General features: G+C 36.4%; 1 protein-coding gene across 5 annotated transcripts in view; it reads right to left on the bottom strand.

Moving 5' to 3' along the window:
* KIAA0586 (KIAA0586 ortholog) overlaps positions 1-18,164 on the bottom strand; it is a 121,242-nt gene that overhangs the window by 47,935 nt on the left and 55,143 nt on the right. For all 5 annotated transcript variants that reach the window (XM_032875292.1, XM_032875290.1, XM_032875288.1 and 2 more), the window contains 5 exons: positions 17,498-17,717; positions 16,737-16,978; positions 15,727-15,803; positions 9,697-9,831; positions 7,267-7,444 (listed from right to left, as the gene is read on the bottom strand). In XM_032875292.1, the coding sequence (XP_032731183.1) occupies positions 7,267-7,444; positions 9,697-9,831; positions 15,727-15,803; positions 16,737-16,978; positions 17,498-17,717 (852 nt within the window). The remainder of the gene's footprint in view (positions 1-7,266; positions 7,445-9,696; positions 9,832-15,726; positions 15,804-16,736; positions 16,979-17,497; positions 17,718-18,164) is intronic.

Here is an 18,164-nt window from a genome sequence, read left to right on the forward strand (position 1 = left end):
AAATACACTAAATAATGAAAAGCTCGCAAGAAAATCTACAAGACTACAGGTATAAACTTATATTAGGAGAAACCTAATCAAGCCATAAAAACACATAAAGTATAGAAGATAGAAATAACTATATAAAAAATTCTGTTACCTATATGGCAAAGAAAGACCATAAATAATGACAATGAATTCAGTATAAATTTGGAAAAAGATGTGCAATACAGGCGATAGAAAACATCTAAAATATAGAAATAGTTATCACATGGTTTTAAGAAAAATTCAGACCCTAACAGATGGAGAAAGAACTTAAGTAGGTAATTGACAATTGAAATAGTTATTACATGGTTTTAAGAAAAATTTAGACCCTAACAAATGGGGAAAGAACTTAAGTAGGTAATTGACAAAAGAGCAAATCCAAATGGCCAACAAACATGTGAAGACAGAAACACTTAGGCAATCAGAAACTTGTAATTTCCATAGGATTTATTGTGTAAAAACAAATGCAGGGAAGTGGGCATGATATGATCTCGACTTGTAAAATAACAGCACACACACATATCATATATATCTACCATGTATACTATACATGTGAGTGTGTCTACGGACAAAAACAGAAAGATTACATGCCAGAATCTTAACGTGAGTTAGCTGGGGTAAAGCAAAATATGGGATAGGAGAAAATGTGAGGATGAGGAATGGATGGCAGTCACTCTAAAAAAATAGTCTATAATTTAATATATGATATAATCACATTTTGTTTTATGTAAGATTATATGTGGTTAATGTATGGTATAAAGAAAAAATTCATTAAAAAGACACACAGTAAATTTTGATAAAAGACCTAAATGTAAAAACCCAGAAGGCATATAATCAACTATTTCCCCAAAGCGTTCAAAGCATGTAATAGCTTTCAATCCATAGAAGACCCTATCACTGAACATATATTTACTGACTATGCCCTAGGTGATACAGACTCTGTTAGATGACAGGGATAGGACAGAGAACAAGATAAAGTCTTGTTAGATTACAAATTAGATTACAGATCAGTGTGACAAAAGCAAAATTAGGCAGGCAACATTAGAGAACTATGCAGAGAGCATGTATGACAGGTATCTAACCCAGTAATAAAGGGTCAGGTAGGAATTCCCCGAAAGCTATCATAACAATGCTAAATTTGTTCAACAACACAAATGGTGTCACTTCTAAAAAGCATGCTCATTGAGTGTGGGCGTCTTGTCTGTATAATGTAATTTAGCTCTTTGTAACTATTATATCATTCACATCAAATTTATCTTAACTTGAAATCCCTAATTTTACTTCTCTAGAATCTTACTGCAATGAAAAAGCAACCTTAGACACTTAAGACTTTCAGAGAAGACTAAGTCCACCCAAAATTGCCAATGCCAGCAGCAGCTTTGGGTTTGTCAAATCTAATACATTTTTCCATTTGTATGAAACCCAAAGGTGCCTCAAATTCAACATGCTTAAAGGCCCATTCATCCTTATTTCCTACTAATTCTATCCCTTCTCCATAGTCCCTCTCTCTCAACTCAGTGAATGGAAATTCCATCCATCCAACCATATGGATAGGTTTTCCTTTCTTTTGCTTTTCTCATATTCAAATTAAGTCTTGTCCATTCTCCTTCTTGTCTTTCAAATCTTCCTTTTTATATTTCCTCACTCTTGAATAATGTTTGACCAGCTTTACCGTAATAGCTGTCCAACCAGGCTCCTTGCCTCTAGCCTTAATCCTTTCCAATCTTTTCATCACACTGTACCTCAGATGATCATGCAAAATAAAAGACAAAGATCATCATATCCGTCATTTACTTATAATCCTTAATGGATCTGTGAATATCATAAAACATTCAGAATTGATAGAAATTCAAGAATTTTTCATGGGCATAAATATAAAACAAGATGGGCATTATTTTCTATTTGGTTCACAAACAGATCCCTATCATCTCAAGAGTAAATCCAAAAACTATTTCATATATTATTCAGGATTTTCTAGGACCTAGTTTGGGCTCACTACTCCAATCTATCCTAAGCTCTAATTCATTGATAAGGTAAAGTCTTGCTATTTTCTTTTCTTTTTCATTGTCTCACTGCATATTTGGCCCACAAGGTCTCTCCTCATTTACTACACAGCAAACATCTGTTCATCTTCAAGAATCCATTTCACGTAAGCCTCCTCTCATGTACAAAGTCTTTTCTGATTCCCCTCTCCAGATACAAGTGACCTGTACCCCATTCTATACAAACATCAAAATAGCTACAATTTATTGCATGTTTATGTCCTCTCATCTATTACTTCTACTAGAGAAAAAAACTCATTATGGATAGGATCTTACGAGGTTTTATATTCCTAGCCCCCAGAATATGGTTAGAGTATAGCAAGCACTCAAAAAATATTTTCTGAATGAATAAGTAAATGAACAAACTGGATGCTTATTGTACTCCACCATTAAGATTCAATTTCATATCGACTTGTGGGAAACCTCTGAGGCTTCATGTATGGGTAGAGTCCTCCCCTACAGTCCCACAGCAATGTGTATTGTACTAATCACACAGTTCTTTCTTGTATTTCTCCTACAGTAGTTTGTAAACTTCCTTGAGAGTAGATGCCTATCATCTCTGTATCTCAAGTGCCTAACACCATAGTAATATAATATAGTTCTGGATACATAGTAGTATCCAATAGAAGTTTTCTGAATAAATGAGAGCTATAATTGGTAGTGTATTCCAGAGTCTTCACAATTCATTCAAAAAATACCAGTTTACATATTAGGATTCTTAAGGCAACTCTTCAAAACTAATTTTGCATCTTTTTGTTACTCAACCCAAACTGAGGGCCTCAGGATTAGGAAGAGTGGTAGGGAAAATACCTAGGTTGCAATAGGATACGTTGCAAATAGGATACTTTCTGAAAATGAACAGAAGTGGAGATATGCAAGGTAAGAACTGATGAGCCTCGATAGGTAAAGTTATTTAAAAAACAATATAGGGACGCCTGGGTGGCTCAGTCGGTTAAACGTCCAACTCTTGATTTTGGCTCAAGTCCTGATGTCAGGGTTGTGGGATCAACGCCGGCATCAGGCTCTGTGCTGGCATGGAGCCTCCTTAATTAGATGCTCTCTCTCCCTCTACCCGCTCCACCTCTCTTTCTCTAATTAAAAATATATATGTACATATATAAGGCAGGAGATTAGTCACCAGCAGAAATAATGATACATGGTATTCATTCTTCTATAGTAACCACTATGTGCTAAAATACTTAAAACAAGAGGAACACGTTAGTTCTCTACAGGCATAGTCCTTCTAGGCAGCTGTGGATAGTCTATTTCTATTGAATCCCTATAAGAAGGTATTTTTACATACTCTAGTCATTATTAAAGAGAACACCACTTACCATGTGGTAAGCACTGTGCTGACTACTTTATATGCATTGTCATTTACTATTTCTAATAACCATAAAGGGTGGACACTATTTGTGGTAACCAGCCTCCAAGATGGTGTCCTGAATCCTGTCTCCCGGGGTTCATACCTTTCAGTCATCCCCTACTATATCTTATTCCAGGATTGCTCTGTGTTATTGCTAGAATGTGGAAGGAAAGATGGCATGTCACTTCTGAGATTAGGTTATGAAAGACTTTGTGGTTTCCATCTTGATTGCTTACTTTCTTTCTTTGTGGGAGGCCAGCTGCTAGGTCATGAGCAGTGGAACTGGGGCCTCCTGCCAGCAGCCATGTGAGTGAGCTTGGAAAAAAGATCCTCCAACCCTAGTGGAAGCCTTCGGATGACATCAGCCTCAGAAAACAACTTGACGGTAACTTCATGGGAGATTCTGAAAATTACCTAGCTAAGCTGCTACCAGATTCATGACTTTCAGAATTGTGTGAGAATATAAATGTTTCTGTCTTTGGCTGCTAAATTGTGGGGTAATTTGTTAAATAGCAATAGACAATGAATACACTAATATTATCCCCACTTGATAGATGAAGAAACTTGGGCTCAAAAATATATATTTTTAATTTTACTTTTTTTATTATCTGGAAACTTCTAAGGCAGACATTCTTCCTAATACTAACTTTAAAAGAGAACCTCAGTTAACAAATGGAACACACAACCCATAAATAAAATGAATGAGTAGGGTTTTTTTTTTTAATGAAATAAGAACTGTAGTTTCAATATCTAAACCACTATCAAAAATATTTTTAATCTGCAAAATGCACAATTGCAACAGCTTTCAACTACAGCTAATTCACAGTGCAGTATAACTGAAACACACTGGGGGGCCCATAATAAATTCTGAACATTTCCTTATTTGGTTTTTGTAAATGAAGCAGATGAATTCTATTCCCAAGCATATAGGAAGCAGACAAATGAATTAACTCAAAAGGTCATTGACAGATTGCTTCATAAAATGTTGCTGTTTTGAAAAGAATTGTGATCCATTCATTCACTTCATTATAGATATCTAAGACAAACCACACTGTAATTTACCAATAGATTCTGCTTATATCAATCTAACAAAATACAGTCCCAACAAAATTACTGGGTTCAAAGATAGTAAGTTTCTTGCCTCAAAGTACACAGAGCTGGAACTCAAACTGTTATCTGAAACTCCAAAAGCCCAAATTCTTAGCCACACTCTGCTAAATTGCCTCATCTATATGCTCGATCTTATATTATGCCACATAACTTACTGTTCTTCCCTATTAAACAAATACCTGCAGTGTACCTACTATTATAAGCCCATTGTATGGTAGATAATACGCTAGGTGCTAACCAGAGGAATAAGCAGGGACTAACTAGGATATATCCTCATGTATTTTATTGTATAATAATTTAACAAGTACCTAGTTTTTCTCAAGTACCTAGCAGCTCTCAAGTGATCTGTGAGAGCCACCTAGTGTCAATTCTGTTTAACTGCAATTTGAAGATAGCGAGATACAAATAACAACAAGCAAAGGAGAGGGGGAAGAGGAGCAAACCAAGAAACACACTCCCAACACATTCTTAACTACAAAGAACTGATGGCTGCCAAAGGGAAGGTGGGGAGAGTGGTGATGAAACAGGTGATGGGGATTAAGGAGAGTGCTTTTTTAAAAATTAATTTTATTAACATATAATGTATTATTAGCCCCAGGGGTACAGGTAAGGAGTGCACTTTTGATGAGCACCCCTGATATATGGAAGTACTGAATCACTTTATTGTACACCTAAAACTAATATTTCATTGTATGTTAACTAACTGGATTTAAATAAAAACTTCAAAAAGTCACATTTTATGCCATCTTAAATACTACTCATTTAGGGGTGCCTGGGTGGCTCAGTCAGTTAAATGTCTGCCTTCGGTTCAGTTCATGATCCCAGGATCCTGGGATCGAGTTTCACATCGGACTCCCTGCTCAGCTGAGAGCATGCTTCTGCCTCTCCCTCTGTTGCTCCCCCTGCTTGTGCTCACTCTCTCTCTCTCTCTCTCTCAAATGAATAAAATCTTTTAAAAAAAATCCTATTCATTTAAAAGAATGTAAAACATTTAATGCCCTCACTATGTGCACAAACTGAGAAATAACTCCAATCTTACTTTATATTTATTCTCCTGGAAAATTTAGTCTTGAATTTCTCTCAATTCTGAATGATACAATGTGTTCACTCAATATAAAATGGGAGATTTTAAATATTCTATACCAATGTTTTTCTAACTTTATGCATTTCCTTTTCTGATCCTTGGAAAATCTGCAAACCTCCGGAAGTTCTTTTCACTTAAGAGAATGCAAAAATGGGCATGGAAAAATCAGCAAATGAGAATACATTTGCTCCCCATGAATTTGCTGATTCCATATTTGCAAATTCACCTACTCAATAAAATTTACTTCTAATCCCAAAATCAACAGTTGCAGTGATTTTGTGATCATTCACAGACATGGGTAGACTAAAAAAACTTGCATCACCCATTTACTAGCTGAGGCTGAACCAAGGTGATGCTCTGTTTTCTTATTTCAGCTCTTATACTGTAAACAAGGGTCCCTTTTGCTGTCTATTTACTGTCTGTTCACATCTTTGTGCTTTTTGTTGGTGATCTGTGGTTTCAAGTGGCCCCACTCAGACTGCTGAAGTGCCATCTGGTGTCTTAAGTGCACAAAGCTGTGACAGGCCTTAGAGAGAAAATACATGGATTCCAGAAGCTTTGTTCAGGCCCGAGCTACAGTGTTGCGGACCCTGAGCTCAATGTCAATGCACCAACAATATATATTACAATAAATTTCTTTAAAAAGAAACACACATTAACACAGTTACATATTGATCAGTTGACAAAGATGTTATGATCAGAAGCTTGTAGGAATCTAGGCTGTATTTTCCCCAAGGAGCAATGGGTCAGTAATTACTAATTCAGTGTTTCTGATGACTCCACAGATAGCACAGATAATGAGAATCAACTGTATATGTTAATGATCAGTATTCTCTCTTCTATTCTTTTTTTTTTTAAGATTATTTATTTATTTATTTATTTATTTATCTGACAGAGAGAGATCACAAGTAGGCAGAGAGGCAGGCAGAGAGAGAGAGGGAAGCAGCCTCCCTGCTGAGCAGAGAGCCTGATGTAGGGCTTGATCCCAGGGCCCTGGGATCATGACCTGAGCCAAAGGCAGAGGCTTTAACCCACTGAGCCACCCAGGCGCCCCTCTCTCTTCTATTCTTATTTCCAAAGTGTTACAGCAGAAAGTCTGGCTAATGAGGTTCTAAACTAGTCATGAATACACTGAGCATTACGTCAGAAATCCATACAGTGTAAAGAATGAATTTCTAGAGGATTATCTAATTTAACCTTGTCCTAAACAAGGTATGTTCTGTCACAGTTTGGTGTTCTAAATTATATTTTTTCTAATATATAGTAAAATAAAATAAATAAATAAATACATCACTATTAAAAAATTTTAAGTATATGTATGCCTATTACCAAAATTATCTCATGCACCAACCAGAGGCTCACGTACTAACACTGATACCTGAATCACATCTGGGAAAATATATAGACCACAAAAAAAAAAGTCATTACTAAACTTTTCAATAATGAAGACCCTTTTTAGTAAAGAAATTTTGCCCCTACCTGAAAATAGCAATTTTCTTAATTCAGATTAGGATCACTATCACAATTATAACACAAAACAGAATATAGCATTCAGCCTGGAAACAGTACAAAGGAAGTGTGGTGGGATTCAAGTACATTCTAATAAATGCTACATCAAGAAGCAATATTTTGGTGTATACCTGCAACTGTGTCAAATTGCTGAGATAATGGCTGAGGAGCACATTTTTTATCCAAAAACTCTGCATTAGTGGCAGGTGACTGCATAGAGACAGACTGTCCCAGTAAGATGTTCTCTGCTGCTGCTGTCAGCCTGGGCCTTTGTCCTTCACTAAGTTCACCTGCACTGTTTTCCAAGTCCTATAAAAGGTAGCAACAATTGTTAAAAACACTATATTAAAATCAAGTCAAAAAGCAAAAATTTGTCAAATACCATGAACCAAAGTACTTGACTGCTTGAAAGGTATTTTAGGAAGTGCTTATTATCACACACACACACACACACACACACACGCACACACACTCTACTAAAAAACAGGCTTAAAAAGTTGGTTCTATCAGGCATCTAGCAATAGGCTTTGTTGCCAATATCTCATTTTTTATGAAGTTAAATAAGCATTATCTTGCTTTTCAAACTCCAAATTAGATAGCAAAACACCTAAGAAAAATTTTATGATTTAAACTAAATAATGGCACACGTTGCATATTGTTCATACAGCTTCAAATTAAAATAATAGAAAACATCTTTTTCATTCTTCATTAATGAAAACTGCCTGAACTTGTTAGGGTGAATCTTAACAGTTAAGTGACATAAACATTACCCTTATCCAAATAATTACATATTTTTATAAGTACCTAAGTTGAAGAAGACTACTTTCATCATATTAATAAAGTTCTTCCCCCTCAGAAAGTACACAAGTACAAATACATTTCTTTATCAAATATATAAAATAAATTTAGGGTGACTGGGTGGCTCAGTTGTTAAGTGTCTGCCTTCAACTCAGGTCATGATCCCAGGGTCCTGGGATCAAGTCCTGCATAGGGTTCCCTGCTCAGCGGGAAGCCTGCTTCTCCTTCTTCCACTCCCCCTGCTTGTGCTCCCTCTTGCACTTTGTCTCTCTCTGTCAAATAAATAAAATCTTTAAAATATATACACATATATATAAAAAATAAATTTTACAACTAAAAAAATTAAGACTTCTATTTTTTCGTATTAAAAATTATGTATGTGATCACTACCACATTTTGTGACTTAGAAATATTCTATGAGTTTACTTACTAAGAACCGAATAAAAATTCCAGTATCTGAAAACTCTGTTTCTCATTGAAACGGGATTTAATTTCAACCAAGTGTTTTTCTAGAACATATGAAGAAATCACTGCTGAAACATCTTCGATGTTAACTATAAAATTAACTATGGCTCTGTTAACTATAAAGTAAAATCTAACTTCTTAGCTCAACATTCAAGATTTTCTATAATTTTCCCAAATTCTTGTGTATTTCTATCTCCTCTAAGGCCCTAATGTGACTTTTGTTTAGGAACATCAATTACCTTAACAACCTCTAAATAGAAAAGGGATTGTTCTGCAATTAATATAAAACCTTTGGAGACCCTTTGGCAAAATTTAGAACGATGGCAGATACACTTTCCCTAGAAATTAATTAGGAATATTTCACAGCGCCTCTCTTACTCTGCCACTACCATATAAAATGTTGGGCAATAAACAGTACCTTCTCTATTATGAATCAATTTTCTAGGGTGCTTGTAATTGCTGAGCTATTTAACACCTTAATACTCTAGGACTCTACTAAAGCCTTAGCTTGTCTACTCACAAAATGCTCTCATACTCATAAGTATCATTGATCTTGGCAACAACCCAGACTGCAGACACTGGTGCCCCAGACTAAGAGTAACGTCAGGGAGCACAAAAGCCCATCTAGGATGAAAAGGTGCAGCTGAAACCAGATCAGGATTCATTCCTTCCCCTCTTTCCCTCCAAACACCAGGACTGGATTATAAAACCTCCAAATTCCTTCCTAAGTATCATACCTTGTGACCTCCTTGCCCAGAATATCTTAATAGCCTCTACAGTGCCCAAGCCTTTCCATGGCTTAAACGGTTCTTTACGATCACTTGGTTCAACCAACTTCTCCAGACTTTTCTCTTTATCCAAAGTGCTTGTCACACTGAGTTATTCAACACTTTCTAAATATTTTGATCCATTATTAACTGTAGAGTAATTGTTAGGCCCTTTTCTCCCTACAGGACTGTGAGCGTCCTAAGGGTAGGGTTCTGTCTCCTTCATCTTTGCACATTTTTCAAGACTGGTTCTGGCACATAGTAGATATTCAGTAAATGGCTGAAGAAAGAAAGAATGACTGATCCTCACAAATCATCTAAAAGGGTTTCCATTTTTTCAACCGTAGAACAGGAGGGCTGGAGCAGATTGCCTAACTCTAGAGCTCTGATTTCACGTTAAAGTTACTATAAAGTTGACCCCTGAATAAGTTGAAGAATTAGCGTGCTTTCACTATAAGTAGGAATATTTTTGTTATTTTTCCTGTATTTAGACCAAACCAAAAGAAAACAAAAATTATTAAGGTTAAGTACCTCTGAATGATAGACTGCTTGCTGTGAAACCAAGGAGTCCTGGTTTTGTTTAGCAAGAAGAGAAAGAATTGCGTCTGCATGAATTTTTTTACGGGGCATCCTAATCACTTGTCCTTCGCTGGGAGGATCATCTTCCTGAGTGAAATATAAAGACAGTTAATATAACAAAAAATCCTATGAAACACTTGCATTTTCTTGATTTATGATTAGTGAAATGTAGCAGCCATCATGAAAATGGTCATATTAGCACTTTATGGAAAGAAGGTAGACTCTATTTTCATCTAGTTCTCATTTTCATTTGACTATACTAACAAGTCTTTAGTATGCCTCAAATAGAAACAACAATATAAAATAATTTGGTTACACCTCAACTGGACATTTAGTATAATATACATGCAAACTGGACCCTCGCTCTGAAGTGACTGAGTTATCATGGTTCGTAAATGTTTTATGTAGGGCCATCAAGTTTTTGGCTTACACAGTTTCCTGCTTCATATTTATGCAGCACCCAAAGCAACACCACGGTGTGGTGATGGGGGCAGAGCACTGGAGGGATACTGAAACCTGGACCACAGGCAAAACGAAAAACTACAGAAATATGTTAAGGCACCTATAGACCTCTGTTTGTCCCTTTGCCTGTGGGCTGACCTTTAGTACTTGGCTAGGGAGCAGATACTGCAGCCCTCCCCGGAGGACCCAAACTAGGCTTCCTGGCACCTCAAATAAGACCTATCCCAAAGATGCAGGACAGTATGGGGCTCAGAGTCAAAGAAACTAGATTCCCTTGTAAATCCAACAATTTTTTAAAAAATATTTTATTTATTTATTTGACAGAAAGAGAGAGATCACAAGTAGGCCTTTTCAGGCAGAGAGAGAGGTGGGAAGCAGACTTCCCACTGAGCAGAGAGCCCTATGCTGGGCTCGATCCCAGGACCCTGAGATCATGACCTGAGCCAAAGGCAGAGGCTTAACCTACTGAGCCACCCAGGCACCCTGTAAATCCAACTATTAACAAGATTTTTAACCCCAGCAGTAGTACTTTTTACTTAACATTTTACTAGTAATGAAATAAAGTTTATTAATTCCAGATTACTGTCACTCTTTATCCCCCAGCTGTATATAGATAAATGTCTGTTGGTGACATGACTTGGGCTGTTCTTGGATTTTTAGGATTATACTTCTGCACTTGACTTCATTTTGAATTTGTACCATATCTGGGGCACCTGCGTGGCTCAGTTAGTTAAGCCTCTGCCTTCAGCTCAGGTTGAGACCCCAGTATCCTGGGATCAGCAGGGAGTCTGCTTCTCCCTCTCCCTCTGTTGCTCTCCCCACCCCACACCCTCACTCTTGTTCTCTCTCTCCCTTTCTCAAATAAATAAATAAAATCTTTTAAAAAAATGAATTTGTAACTTATTTGATTTAGGCTTACCAAAAACATTAAGAGTTCAGTTTCAAATGAAGAAAAAAAAAAAGATGTTATCATTTAGTCCCATTTGGGTTTAGCTATTATTTTAAACAAACTTACAAACAAACTTACTATAAACTTAAACATGCTCTGGTCCATGATAAACTTCTAAGGATGGGTAAAAATACCATAATGACATATTAAGTAAACCGAATGTTAGTTTAATGCTTCTCTGAAAATAAAGACATCTCATTTTTGCCTTCCCCACATATTATTTAATAAAAGTGATTTTCGGGGCACTTGGGTGGCTCAGTGGGTTAAAGCCTCTGCCTTCGGCTTGGGTCGTGATCCCAGGGTCCTGGGATCAAGCCCTACGTCGGGCTCTCCGCTCTGCGGGCAGCCTGCTTTCTCCTCTCTCTCTGCCTGCTTGTGATCTTTGTCTGTCAAATAAATAGATAAAATCTTTAAAAAATAAAAAATAGAAAAAAATAATAAAAGTGATTTTCACTCTCTTCATAATGGACTCAATTACTTGCAATAGATAATTACTGTGAGACAAGTAATTGTACCATTAAAATCTTACCAAAAAATCTCCTTAATGCATTATTTTACACCCCTGCACATAGTAAAGCAAATTGTTTTTAACAAATTTTGTTACTTGGATATATTAATTTCCAGATTCAGCATCATTATACGATTAACGATATCCTTATTATAGATCCTATTAAGTGTCCTTAATAACATAAAGATGCTACCTCGCCTCCAAAGCTGCTTACGGACTTGCGAAATCTCCAGCACACACAGCCAGCTCCTGTAACTTAAGCTTTAGGATTCAGATAGCCCCAATTAGAACTCAAAATATATAGTTAATAGCTTAAAATGAAAAGTAAAGGTATCACATATCTATGTAAAAAGAGTTATATATCTGTCACTGAATAGCTATGTGACATGGACAAGCTATTGAACCTCACTCAACTTCATCTGTAAAATGAGATGTCACATATAACAAAGGACATACATGAGAACACTGGGAACTTTTTCAAAATATACAGGTCTAGGCTTCTAACTGGCCACACATGCACACCATATAACTCTCATGACCTACCAAATCCACCTATCAGAAGCTGGAACCAGCATGCTTATTTTATAAAACCTCCCCCAGTGAATTTAATATACAGTCCTAGTTTACATCACTTCAAGTGGTTGTTTCACAGGAACTTCTGGCATTATGATTACAAAGGGACAGAAGGACATGACTTTTCAAAAGTACACCAATCTCTCTTGTTTTCATCATGATCATGTATAATGGAAAGACACTAATGCCACCAGACTTTACTTTCAGATTTACCAAGCTCTTTGAAACTACTGAAACATGGACAAAGTATATGAAAATTTACATTTCAAGACATGGGACATCAGGTAACAAAAGACAGTGGTCACTGAGAGATGGAAACGAATCAGGAGAGCCCTGTGACTGCTCCAGATCACTGCCTGTGGGAGTTTCCAGGCTCCCAGAAAAGTGAAAGCTGAAGGGAGAAAGGGAGAGAACTCTGGAGATCTGCAGAGGGTCCACTTTGAGCACTGAATACTGATCAGCACATGCATGTGAGGTAACCACGTGAGGCTAAACTAAAGACTAGCTCCAACAAGTGCCCAGGTTGTGTACACAGGCTAGAGTAATACCTGTTCCTACCAAGCAGGCTGGAAAACCACATTTAATGAGGCATTGGCTGGAGTGCCTAAAAGGGTCTTGCCTCCACAGCAGGGAACGAATGGCCTTAGAGTGAGTACTGCTCTGGTCTTGCCTCATTAATCTTTAAAGCAAGACTCAAAAGGGTAAAACTGTCTTTAGGCAATTTAACCATATGCCTGAGGAAAGCCCAAAACTTTTTGCAGATTCCTGTAATTCCTATAAAATATAATTCCTATAAAACACAGATGCAAAAGCCAACACAAAATTTTAGATCAAATTAAACAGCTTTTCTTTAAAAGTTTACCATATACCTACCACATATCTATCCATTCCACTCCTAGGTATTTGCCCAAGAGAAATGAAAGCATAAGTCCATATAAAACTTGTACATAAATGTTCATAGTTGCTTTATTTGTGATAGCCAAAACTGGAATCAACCTAAATGTCCACTGACAGGTGAACAGACAAATTGTGGTACATCCATACAACACATTACTACACAGCAATAAAAAGGAGCTAACTACGATACACACTACAACACAGATGAATCTCAAAATAACTGTGCTGAGTTCAAGCAACCAGAAAAAAGGAATATATACCATATGATTTCATTTCTGTTATTTGAGAAAATGCAAATGAATTATAGCTACAGAAAGCAGACCAGTAGCATGGTAGACATGTGGGGGGATAAGAGGACTGATAAGAGATGAGAAGGACAAATTACAAAAGGGCATGAGGAAATTCTGGGAAGTGATGGATGGTAATATGTTCATTATCTTGACTGCGGTAATGGCTTTAGAGATATATACATATGTCAAAACTTATCAAACTTTTTAAAAAAGAGCAAAAATAACAGCAATGCTTAGCAAAAGCTATAGATAAAGGTAGATGAGAGTTGAGTACAACTGCCTTCCCTTCCTTGGGTGGTTAAAAATATAAAAAAGGGGTGTCTGGGTGGCTCAGCTGGTTAAGCATCTGCCTTCAACTCAGGTCATGATCCCAGAGTCCTGGGTTCGAGCCCCATGTTCTCTCTTCCTCTGCCTACTGCTCCCTCTGCTTATGGTCAGTAAATAAATAAATTAAATCTTTAAAAAAATATATATATAGGGTACCTGGGTGGCTCAGTGGGTTAAAGCCTCTGCCTCCAGCTCAGGTCATGATCCCAGGGCCCTGGGATCAAGCCCCACATTGGGCTCTCTGCTCAGCAGGGAGCCTGCTTCCCCTCCTCTCTCTCTGCCTGCCTTTCTGCCTACTTGTGATCTCTGTCAAATAAATAAATAAAATCTTTAAAAAATATATATATATTTAAAAATTGCTATTCCTTAGTAATATTTCAAAAGAAAATTCCTACTATCATTTCTGTATTATAGTTATATGTGGATATGTAATAATTGATATTACATATATTATAATACTAATTGATATTACACATATTGCAATAATTGTAATTATATATATAACTTAAACACACACATATATGTAAGTAAATATATACATATTTAAATATATATACCTATTTAAAATATATATCTATTTTATTTTTTTATTTATTTTTTCTTTTTTAATTAAAAAAAATTTTTTTTATAAACATATAATGTATTATTGGCCCCAGGGGTACAGGTCTGTGAATCGCCAGGTTTACACACTTCACAGCACTCACCATAGCACATACCCTCCCCAATGTCCATAACCCCACCACCCTCTCCCTACCACCCACCCCCAGCCACTCTCAGTTTGTTTTGTGACATTAAGAGTCTCTTATGGTTTGTCTCCCTCCCGATCCCATCTTGCTTCATTTATTCTTTTCCTACCCCCCCAAACCCCCCACGTTGCATCTCCACTTCTTCATATTAGGGAGATCATATGATAGTTGTCTTTCTCCGACTGACTTATTTCGCTAAGCATAATACCCTCTAGTTCCATCCATGTCGTCACAAATGGCAAGATTTCATTTCTTTGGATGGCTGCATAGTATTCCACTGTAAAATATATACCTATTTTAAATATATATATATATATATATATACACACATATATATATATATATATATATATATTTTTTAAATAGGCTCCATACCCAGCATGAAGCCCAATGCAGGGCTTGAACTAATGATCCTGAGATCAAGCCTTAGCTGAGATCAAGAGTTAGCCGCTTAACCAACTGAGCCACCCAGATACCCCTGAAATAATATAAATACTTTCTTAAAGATTTATTTATATATGTGAGAGAGAGAGAAAGTCTGTGAGAGAGTGGGAGGGGGAGGGACAGAGGAAGAGAGAGGGAGTAAGGGAAAGAGAGAGAGAATATCCTCAAGCAGGCTCCCCACTGAGCATACCGCGCCCAATGCAGGCCTCCATCCCAGGACCCAGTGATCATGACCTGAGCCAAAATCAAGAGTCAGGCACTTAACCAACTGAGCCACCCAGGAGCCCCCATAATCATGTTTTTAAATGGCAACTTCCACAGAGCTAGGTAATAACTAGGAAGTAGTGGTACTACTATGTCCTATTTCAGTTTCTTTTTCTTATGCCAAAGAATTCAATTATTTTTAGCACAAAGAATTATAATCCTGATTAGGGAAAAATAACAAATATAAGAGAGCAGGTTAAATAGATAAAGCCCTGTTTGAAATATTATAAAGGCACTATACCATATGACAATTTGGGCTTGATTTTCACTACTTAATTACATTAACTGTATATTTTTCAACTACTGGAGACACAGAGGTTAATAATTTTCATTCTCATAATTATGATAATTAAACATACAAAAATGATAATGAAATGTGCAAAGCTTAAATTCCTTCATGGATATTTTATTAAATTTTATACCTGTAACTCAAATATCTGAGAAAAAACCCTGATGGATGGCAACAAATTCATCAAAATATTCTTTGTGTCAGAATTCAATATGGAGCCAATAATTTCTTACCATCTCAAGGGCGTCTTGCAGAGTACTGGATAAGCTATCATTTAGATTCATCAGATACAGTCCTTCGTCTCCTAAAACTACAGGTTACATTGTAAAAATTTAGAAAACAGAACATAAACTTAGTAAATAACCTGACCACAAAGCCATAGAACATTACATTTAGACTTACACAAACGGTATGTTCGTAAATAATTCTGTTCATAAATAATAATAATTCACAAGCTCTTCAATCTCACACTTTTTTAAAGTACATTTTATAACAAATATGAGATTTTCGTTTTACCTACCAGCTTGTCAGAAATTAAAAAGAGTTATAGATATCAGTGGTAACCATGAAACTGAGAAAAAGGCATTCCTAAATACCATGATGTAAGCTTTCTAAAGAGTATGTTGGTAATGTGCCACTATTTTAAAGGTGCATATTCTGATTCAGCAATTCCACTTCTAGGAATGAATTCAAAGGAATTAATCAGATAGGTGCACAAAATGTGTGTGTAAAAAATGGTCACTGGAGAGTTAGTATGGAAAGCAATCTACATGCCAACCACTATGGCATTGTTTTAATAGCCCACACACAACTAAAAAAAATGAGGTATGGCTAGATATATTGATACAGAAAGATGTCCACAATATCTTATTAGGTAAAAAAAAAAAAAATTCAGGTTTCAAACAACATATATAGTATGATCTTATTTTTAAAGGTAAAAATACACCCCCACACATACTTACACACACGTATTTATGTATCTACATATGCATAGAAAAAAACAGACTGGAAGGACATACCCCAAACTATTAAGGGTGGTATTATTTTTGGAAGGTGAGATTTGTGAACAAGATTTTACTTTCTTCTGAAGTTGAGGCATAGAAAAGTTAAAGTGAAGAGTTCATATTCTTTCTATTATACCATGTTTAATCTTGAAACTTAAGTAAACACTTGGCATAGAAAAGTATTACTGAGGAATTATCATAATCTAACCAGTGAAATTAATTGATACAAGTTAACTTACTCTTGGAAGTCACTCTTTGACCACAGTTAAATAAAATCTCTCCTTCAGAGATGGGTCTATCCAGAGTCTCCGTTTCAGTGACAGTAACGCTGAAGGTGCTCTCTGTTGTTGATGAATCAGAACCTGGCATCTGTGTGGGGGAAGAGGCGTTGGTGCCAGGAAGAAGTGGGGGCTCTGGAGGTGCAGGCTGAGCAGGGAAATCCACACTCTCAGGTTCTTCCTCCTTGGCCACAGACATTACACTAAGAAGAAAAAGACATATTTTGAACTTAGGCCACTGAAGGCCTATATTAATTTTTATATTAAAAAAACAGATTCAAAGGCTTCCTTTAGCAAAGTACTTCTACAATCTGCACTACTATAATTACCAAGATTTATTTTTCTAAAGTTGTTTTCATGCTTTAATCCTAGACCATCTTGAAAGTTCTACCATCTCTCAGATAAATCTGTACGGTAATATAAAAGTTAACCGACCAGTGTAAATGAAGATTTGCTCTGGAGAGAAATCATTTTCTGTTTTATGAACAATATTATGACAATATATATTTAATCTGTTTCACAAGAAAATGTTTTAAAAAGGAACTGAAGGCATAAGTAAATCTGGTGAAAATTTTAAAAATTTGAAATTTATGAAGGTTCTTCCTACAAAAGTATAAAGTAGCTTGTGGTTTATAAAGCTTCATCATTTCTGATGTTTTTAATGGATCATATATGTCAATGTAAGACATGCAGTTACTGAAAGGGAGTATGTCCTCATTTACATAGCTCTCGGATGAAGTTCTTCTTGAAGAGAGCTAGGATGCTCTTCTTCCAGTGGCAGGTCTGCATCACTCCATGGCTTAGGAAGCTCTGGACCTGATGGCTTCACTTTATCAATGGAAATCTCTGACAAAGTTGGGGAAAAAGCCGCTGCAGGAGGAGGGGTAGTAGCAGGGGTAACCGCTGGAGTATTAACAAGTGTGATGGCAGGCATTTCATTTCCTAAAGATTTTTTGTTTAAAAAGAAATCGAAAGATAAACGTCAATAAACAACTCCATAGGAAGGCAAGCTATGTTGCTTGTGGAATTTCTTAACATCTGGGTGTACAAATAATGGCAATAATGATGATGATGATGATGATGGCCATTAATGGGAAAATTCCCAAATTAATTTAGTAAAGTTTAAGAATATAATCTTGAAAAGACCCATCACTTTTACACGGCCATGAACTTAAAAGTAGCATTTTTTTTTAAAGATTTTATTTATTGGGGTACCTGGGTGGCTCAGTCATTAAGCATCTGCCTTTGGCTCAGGTCATGATACCAGGATCTTGGGATTGAGCCCTACAACAGCCTCCCTCCTCAGCGGGAAGCCTGCTTCTCCCTCTCCCACTCCCCCTGCTTGTGTTCCCTCTCTCACTGTCTCTCTGTCAAATAAATAAAATCTTA

This window comes from Lontra canadensis, unplaced genomic scaffold (genome assembly GCF_010015895.1).
Source record: "Lontra canadensis isolate GAN:19392208 unplaced genomic scaffold, GSC_riverotter_1.0 scaffold55, whole genome shotgun sequence".
Lineage (NCBI taxonomy): Eukaryota > Metazoa > Chordata > Mammalia > Carnivora > Mustelidae > Lontra > Lontra canadensis.